We start from the raw sequence: 8595 nt of genomic DNA, 5'->3' as shown, positions 1-8595 counted from the left end.
GGGGCGGAGAGGGCGGCGGGAGGAGACGGAGGAGGAGACGGAGGAGGGTTCAGGGCGAGAGGGGCCGGTCCGGGGACGTGCTACGTGTCTCGGGAACCCTTATAGCGCCTCGCCGGCCGCCGCCGCCCCGGGAGCCGCGCCTGCTCGCCGCCTCGCGCCGCACCATGTCGAGCAGCGAGAAGACGGTAGGGCTGCGCCGGGGAAGGGGGTGCGTGGGGGGGAGCCGGCTTTCGAAGGAGAGGGGGAGAAAACAAGCCAACAAGGGAAAAATCCATGAAGTAAAAAAGCAAAGAAAAAAAGTCAGCATTCAGTTAAATTGTGAATCCAGCTTTTTTTTTTTCTTTTTTTTTCAGAGAGGGGTTAGTGTATCTAACACACAGCTAACGTGTTCAGATAGGAGTGTGACCCAAACCGCAGGGCACAGCTATACAGCTGTGTTTTCTTGGAAGAGGCGAAAATTTGGGCTTGTGGATTCTTTCAGGGAACGTGGGAGGGGAGGTGACATTGGTGAGTTGTATTTTGGAATTCTGCTTGTTCCTACGTAGGAGAAGGGTGTTGCTGGACTTCCCAAAATCCTGCCTGTGCTTTGCCTCTGCTTGTGCTGGAGAAACGACCTTTCGAAACAAGATTGTAAATGACCCTTGTACCATGACTGTCAAAACAGATGGTTTCTAGTTGACAGTAGTAAGCTTATTTTTACGTGGCTCGCTGCCCAGTGAGTTAGAGAACCCAAAATCCCACAGTTGCACTCAATGCTTCTGATTATAAGATTCACTCATGGTGCTGAAACTTTGTGGTTTTTCCCAGCGTGTTGCCGTGGAAGCGTGTTGCTGTGTAAAGCGTAAGCTGAAGTTCAGGCTCGTAACATGGATTCGGTGGCCTCTGGGCTTCAAACGTCTCAAGTTGGTTGCAGGTGTAAGGTAATGCATTTCGCTTTGATAAAGGTCCCTTTATCGGCAGTAGATATGAGGAGTTGCGTGCTAACTTGAGATAACTTTCATGCATGTACGGCAGGTTGGACTCAGGTCTCAATGAAATTACCTAGGGTGGTTGAAGAAAGCTGAGACGCTTGGAGTTTATCAGAGACTTTTGCCTAACAGGCAGCAGCAAAATGTGCCCTGCCAACTGGTGGCCCAAATATCACAACTCAGAGGCGTTTTAACATGCTCATGAGGTTTTTGTGATGTCTTTTGAAACTGGAATGGCCAATATGGGGCTAGTTGGAAAATGAAGCCAAGATGAAGACAATAATTCACCCTTTTGCCTCTTACTCCCCTTTATCTTCCCAGTAACATCACTCTTTGTTGCTCATAAAATCTTGGTTTCTGTCATTTCTTCCTGGTGTTGGTGATGCTTTAATCTTTTTCCTCCAGACAGTGTTTTGTGAAGCTTGCATGGTGCGCTCCTGAAGGAGAATGGATGTTTCCAAGGATATTCAGTGCTGGACAATATGTCAAAAAAAGTTTTTGTATGTGATGTTGATTAGCTAAGTATTGTCCTCTTTTGAAAGGTGCAGTAATGCTAGTTGGTAGGAGCTGATTTGTCTGTATCGTGTGATGATGCTCTTGATGATAAGCCCAGGATTTAAAACTCATATTCAGCCTGAATGTTCTCTAAAGCTCTAGTTTAAGGATATTTTCTCTTAACACTTGTTTATTAGTGTAAGCCATGGTAAGGCACGAAGAGGAAAGCTTAAGATTTTAGCCTTTTACATATATTGTCCTTAACAATAGAAAATGTACCTTTTTTTCTGAATAAGACCTAGGACTTGATATGCAGAAATCTCTCTTTTACTAGTTAGTAAATATTCCCTTTAGTTCTGCCCATGGCATTATAAGAGGCATGAAATCCACTATATGGAAGACAGTCTCATTCAGTTCAAAGACACTACTGAAAGCAGAAAGCACTTATTTCTGACAGGATTCAGACCTGACTTTTTTTTCTTCTTCTTTTTTTTTTTCTTTTTTGGAAGAATGCTCTTTAGTGAGATACATAATGTTTAACATTTCTTACATAAATCTTCTGTGTCCGTATGGTGAAATCGTACTCTCAGGAGTGAGTACGCTTTAAAATAATTGCTGTGAGTAACACATAGCTGTGGCCTGCCCTTGTTTATTATGTGGGTTATTGCACAGTGAAGCATTCATTACTGAGTAGTTCTTTTAGCACCAGCAAAATACAAGCTTGTTCTGTGTYCACCTGAGCTGTCTCTGGCGTTTCCTCAGGTAATTACCTCTCAGCATCAAGCGGTGTTTTTTATTTTATTTTWTTTAAAACAAGCTGAAGAATACAGATGGTACAGTGTGCTCCTGAGAGACAGCTGCTTGTAGTGCACAAACCTATAGATAGGGCCCTGTTCTTAAATGGTAGGCCCCTCGCTGGCTTGGCTTACCTCTAGCCCTCATTTGCAAATGTTTTAACAAAGCATAAGTTACTGGAAAGATGCCACTTAGTCAAAATATTTCATGAAATCAAAGTATTTGACAAGTGTTTCTTTGTGGGAGACCCRTCCAAATACAGTCTGGTAATTAGTATGCTCATCTGGGACATGGGAGGAGAAGACCTGGTTGTGGGAGTCCTACCTTTGGCAAGGGATGGTTGCCCACATTGCTGGCACTTTAGAGTGAGTATCTATCTGGATGTGCTTTCAGACACTTAGAGCAGAATGAAAGCTCAGTGCTGAAATCACCTCTCTCAGGTTAAGTTACATCTTTGATCTATCAGCCATTCTAACTATATCTCCAGGAAGTAGGTGGTAGGACACATGGCACAACTCTGTTTTGTGGAGATACCATTTCAGCAGGCCAGCAGATCACAAAGCTGCAACTTCGGATTTTTTTGGTTTTGATTATGTAGCACTGACATGTGCACAGTCACAAATTATTTGATCTTACTCAAAGACAAATGAACATGCAAAAATATTTTTGATGTGTTTTTTGTTATTTTAAAAAAGGACACACAACATTAGATGAAAATGTTGAGGAAGTATGAAGAGGCTTTATTTCTTTTGTCTGTCACATATTCTCATGTTAGAAATGCTGCAACCACAGAGCAGCGTTCAGATGGACTTGGTACTGCACATTAAGTTGTGCAATAGCATATATATAGTTGCACTATTTTAACTGCTCAGCACCATAAAATAAAAAATTGATTTTTTTTTAATCAGTCTTGCATGCTTCTTTTTTGTTATTGCTTGAATATAAAGACTACAACATCTTTAGGGATGTTTATATTCAAAAGAGTTATGGATAGCTCATTGCAGTGAAGCTTGCACAAAAAATGGTGCAGCAGTTGTCAAAACCCTTGTTTTAGTGAATAGGCATGTTTTGGTTTTAGCAGAGTTTTCTCAGGACCATTATTCTCATGATTTACCAGACTTTTCAGAAGTCTTGGGTTTACAGCAATGATTTATTTTGTGATTGTGAAATATAGTGCCTTACTCATTGCACTGAGGTAGTAAAAGGTGATTGTTTGCTAGTTACATGTTTGATATGTCTGATATCTTTTGTATTATTTTCTTACCATCTTTTTTTTCTTTATATTTCTTTTCTTTGAAAACCAAGGAGAGGTTATCAGGATTAACTTTAATGATAGGCTGTTATTTTGAGTTCTGTTGCTACCTATTATGATAAAGTAATCAGCTTTGTGTGGTCCAACCTTAGTAACTGCAAGCTGTGGACCTTGTTTCTGGTGTCCCGCCRCAGTGTCTTCTGTCCTGGGCCATAGTAGCAGGAGCAGTGGGGTATGTCTTCCAGGAGGCTCTGTGGACCGAGCAGCTCCTGGGTCTGTGCAAGAGCATGCATGTGTAAGTATGGAAACATTTTTCTGCCAGGACATGTGTTTACTGCTTGAACGCCCATTCTCTCCAAGGAAAGTGCCAAGTAGGTCAGATCTGATCTGCGGACTCCCTGTTGGAGTGCTTGGAGTTAATTTTTTGTTTCTCTGACAGAGCTAGTGGCTGTTCGGGACTTTCTTCACCTCACAGGGGACCAGTCCTCTGTTTTATGAGTGCAGTTGAACTCTAGGCTTGATAAAGGTGATTGGCAGAGCTGTGGGAATGCTCTGGACAGGTGGCTGAGATAGGATGAGTGTGAAAACTGAACCATCCTTTCTCCAGATTGGATCTGAAGCACTTTGAATTGGCATGTTTCAGGAGTTGTTTTCCTGTACTGCTACTTGATTCATGGATAAATTGAGCCTCCAGCCTTGACTGTATTTCAGGTGGCACYGATTAAGTCCTGGAGAAGTTGTTGGTTGGTAACACATCTGTGCCAGAACCCATAATTCTGGCATGAATTTCTGTCTGTATTCTTGGGTAGCCCTTACAGTTAGACACCACTGATTTTAGACAAGACAGTGACAAATCTTCGAAGAGCCTAAGCTATCCAGATGTATGTACTGCAGCAGTAATTCAGATTTAGGCCGCAGGAATTTTGTTTTTCCTAAGGGTTTTCAGGAGAAATAGAAACACTGAGGAGCTTGCATTGTTTTTTTTTCTTTTTTCTTTTTTCTGGACCCATGTTAATACCTCTAATGATATTTGCCTTTAACTTGTACTTTGGTCACGGTTCTGTATCTTAAAAGTCCATTAAGAGAATGGCACATAGTTCAGGTTATTATTTGTTAATTCACTATTCTCGTGAGTGTAGTGAATAATGATTATCTTCTAATTTAGCTCTGAATCACAGTTGTAGGAAGTGAGAAATACTTCCTTAATGACCTTACAGTTTAATCATTTCTAATTGAAAATCTACCTGGAGCATGTCAGTAACAAAAGGAGRGATGCAAAAAAAAGCTGTTCAAAGCATTTAGTGATGCATATTTTCACTGAACAGGATGCTGGAAAATTAGCATTTTGCCCAACAGGCTGATGGCTCACGTTTCTTAGTAGAGCAGTCCTTTTTTGTTTACTTACAGCTTGGTTCAGTTACAACTATTTGTGTCAAAAGTTTTATCTATTGAGTAGGTGCCAAAATGTTTTTGTTTGGGGAGCAGAGCTTGAGAAAGATGCTGTTTTGCTTAACTTTTCTTTGGTGTGTCTTTTTTCAATGTGGCTTTTATTTTTGAGATGCAGCGCTTTGGAGTTTGTTGAGATTTTTTTTTTTTTTTTGCCATCTGTGAGCCAGATTGTGCATCTTTGGGAAATGACCATTTATACCTACGTTTTCGAGACTTTTTGTCCTGGAGAGGTCTTCACGGAAGCAAATAAATCTCTGGCAGAACAAAATGTTTTGTTTGATATGAAACCATTTTTCAGCTCTTCATTGTGGTACAAAAAAAGTACGTATGGTGGGGTAGGAGGGGGAAGCGACTCATTTTCAGGCATGTCCAGCCCTTTTGATGGGAAGGTCAGTTGTTTTTGTGACCAGAGGCTCTAGGAAGAGAAACAAGCATCATATTAGAGGAGCTGCTTATTGCTGTGGGGGCCTGTGTTGCATGTGCACTTCTGCCAGCGAGCTGGTGCATGATGCTAGGTGAGTCATTTAGCCCTTGGCATGCCTTTGTCCTTGCGAAGCCCATTTGAAACCCTGTCCGACACCATGGGAATGGATATGCAGAAACATTGTTGTGCAGCCTTGCAATMAAGGGAAGCTGCTCTTTGAAGGTGTGTAATTTTTATGAAGCTTAAATACTGTGAGAGCTCAAGTCCTCATCTGCCCTTCTTTACCTACTCTTTCTCCACTGTAGCTGTAAAAGTGGTAATTTCACCATCACGATTGATACTAGGAATTTGCACTGAGTTTTTTGAGGCACCAGATACTAATAATCACCAAGGAAAATTGTGTAACTGTCCTTCAACTGGCATTTGAGTAGCATATAATAAATAAAGCCTGTGGTGACACCTGGTTTAGGGAGGAGTGAGTGAAATACTGAATAGCTGCTTGTTCAGGAAGAAATCTGTCGTTCTTCATGTTGACTTAGGCAAGGATCTAGAAAACCCCAGATGTGCTCACGGTTAAAAAGCTGTATTGCAGCTTCTGTGGGTTGAGTGCATGAACACTTTGGGCAGGAAACCTTCATCCTGGCATCCCCGAACTTGTGAGTTCTCAACTTGGAATCCAGCTCATGCAGGCCATTCTGCAGTGCGACACATTTAATGCAGTGAAAATAAGCTGTTGTTTGGCCAAAAAAATATTGTGGAGATTGCAGAGGCACTGAGTGAGCGGGAAGGTCTGTGAGGATTCATTCTATCTAGTCTGCTCTCTCCAGCAGCAACTGTGAATGGGTACCACCGAAACGTTTAAGGCTAGGAAGTGATGGTAGTCCCTTAGTAGATTGTCCTAGCTTCCACCGACTGTGATTTAAGATACCAGGGACCATGTCTTTGTTCTTACTAGTCCTTGTTGGGCTTTTCTTCCATGAATTCAATTTAATGACTTTTTTTCAAGCCAAGGGAACTCTTCACTTGCRCTGCCTCCTGTGGTGAGGAATTCCACAGTTGAACTATGTGCCAGAGAGAGACTCTGGCTGAGTTTCCCTCAGTCTTCCCTGTAGGTGTTTTTGCCCTTTGTGTGCCTTAAAAATTTACTGAGGTGCAAAGGGTCCATGTTGCCTGCTGACATKGGATGAAGGCCTCAAAACAGCAATCTAATTTTTGAAAAAGGAAGTAACATTGCAAATCAAGCGCATGTAGGTTGCAAAACATCCGACTGAGGATTGTGCATCGAGCCTGGATACTGAATGAGAAGATGGGGAGAAGCAGTGGACAGTTACAACACTGAGCTCTTGGGTTTGTGTCTCGGAGCAGAACTTTGGTTGAAGAGGAGATCACAAATTTAATATTTTCTAGTTTAGTTAGCACACCCAGGACAGGAGGTGGGCGGTGGTTGAACTTATGGATGTGGGCTTTGTTTGCAAGAGGACTGTGCAATATTGCCTGCTTTGGTGACAGGGGTTGGGTCCTGACATTGTAAGAGTTTATTCTGTCAGCAGGCTGCTGGCATTGTCCTGTAGAAGAGAAGTGAAGCAAGAGGATTAGTTCTTTTAGTGAAATTTATATTTGAAAAGCTGATGAAGCCTCTTGAAGTGTAGMTCCTGTAGCTCCCACTGCTTATGAAATTGCTAGAGTTTCTCAAAAAAGTTACGAAATTTCTTTCCTGATGGGATACGATGGGCCTGCTAACAACATGTATCCTGTTCCCATATGATTTGTGGTTGTCTTTGATCTGTGTGGAGCAGAACRTGGGTTTGTGAAGGCATACTCATGCTGCTTTTCAGGAGAGCAGAGAAGTGGTTGCTGGCTGGAGCCAGAAACAGCGGCTTATGTATCCACTCACAAGGTAACATGGATGGGCTGAGACAGGCTCAATTCAACCTACATTAGTCTGGGGAGAGGAAAAAGAATCTACTTTCTTCTTTAGCAGTAGATGGATTTGGTCCTTCACCTGCATGGTCTTATGCACAGTTAGTTGTTAGCCCCAAGTTTAAAAACCTATTGCAAATTCACGGAAGCTAATGGAGGCATAGAACTGCTGAATGTGGCTCGCGGTATTTTGTGTTTACAGCATTGCTAATATGTTGATTCAGCTTTTAAAGATAAGTTAATCATGGTCCAAAGCCGTTGCTACGTTTTGTATTTTCTTACACTTATTGAGCTGATTTTGTGAGCTCTTAAAGTAAATGATTTTGATCAAAATAGAATATTGCTCTTGCACATTGGCTAACTGTGTTTTGCTGAGGGTGAGCAGATGACAAGAATTTTGGTGGAGTTCCCTGATGATCAGGCCTAGTTGTCTTGATACTGCATCTGGCCCATCTGCCGCAAGTGACTTGGGTGGGTGGGATGAGATGGTATGATCTTAAGAGAGTCATTTATTCACTACGTGTCTATAGGATCAAAACCTGCTAGTGGCTCAGAAATGTGGAATTTCAGTCTACCTTCATGGTAAAGCATTTTTCAGACAGAAGATGACAAGGAATTAAGGCAATCTTGAAAAAAAAATGCTGTATCTGGACTCTTACCRTTCAGATCTTTGGATAGTTACAAAGCTTCAAATGTGCAATTCAAATTTGCTCCACTGTGGGACAAATTCAGCTTGGGGATGGCTGCAATGAAACAAACTTTAAAGCTTAGAAGAGTGTACAGCGAACAGCAGAATTAACGTCTTTGTCTCCTATAACTGAACAAAGTTTAGCTCAATTTTTGATTTCCTGACATTGTATTGCAAGTTGTTCTTTCCGTGCTATTTGATGCAGGGGTCCTGTAAAGGTCTGGTTGTCCATCTTTCTCGTTCTAAGGCTGGGGTACCTGCGTAGCCATGGTAAGAGATAGGGTGTCTAAAATGGTTGGTTTGCCTCAGAAGCCACAAGCCGTGAGTTAAATTCCTAAATCTCAATTCAAGAAAAAAAAAATACATGCAAGTAAATTCCTCCCTGGAAATTTTTAGATACCAAAGTTACTGTATAGTCAAAATATATACCTTGACCTCCTTTCTGTTTTTTCTTGCAACCTGGGTGACTGGTACCTCGTTTGCTCTTTTCATAACCTGATACCTTTCTCTGAAAGAAGATAGGGAAACCAGGCCACGTGCACTTGGTGCTTTTTCCTGGTAGAGGAGCAAGGAGTGTGCTCTTTTATTCTGATGAAGTGTTTCC

At 41.8% G+C, this 8595-nt stretch overlaps 1 protein-coding gene across 2 annotated transcripts in view; it reads left to right on the top strand.

Moving 5' to 3' along the window:
- Window positions 1-134: 134 nt before the first annotated feature.
- Window positions 135-8595, top strand: part of PAPSS2 (3'-phosphoadenosine 5'-phosphosulfate synthase 2) — a 34132-nt gene continuing 25671 nt past the window's right edge. Inside the window, exons 1-2 of one of the 2 annotated variants that reach the window (XM_085306145.1) lie at window positions 170-185; window positions 808-920. In XM_085306145.1, the coding sequence (XP_085162271.1) occupies window positions 867-920 (54 nt within the window). In that variant the 5' untranslated portion in view covers window positions 170-185; window positions 808-866. Of the gene's footprint in view, window positions 186-807; window positions 921-8595 lie in introns of both variants that reach the window. The other variant, XM_085306146.1, reaches the window with a different exon arrangement.

This window comes from Rhea americana, unplaced genomic scaffold (genome assembly GCF_003343005.1).
Source record: "Rhea americana isolate MKP2758 unplaced genomic scaffold, rheAme1 scaffold_233, whole genome shotgun sequence".
Taxonomy (NCBI): domain Eukaryota; kingdom Metazoa; phylum Chordata; class Aves; order Rheiformes; family Rheidae; genus Rhea; species Rhea americana.
Note: the sequence above shows the minus strand (reverse complement) of the source record. Positions and strands in the feature narration are given on the sequence as shown.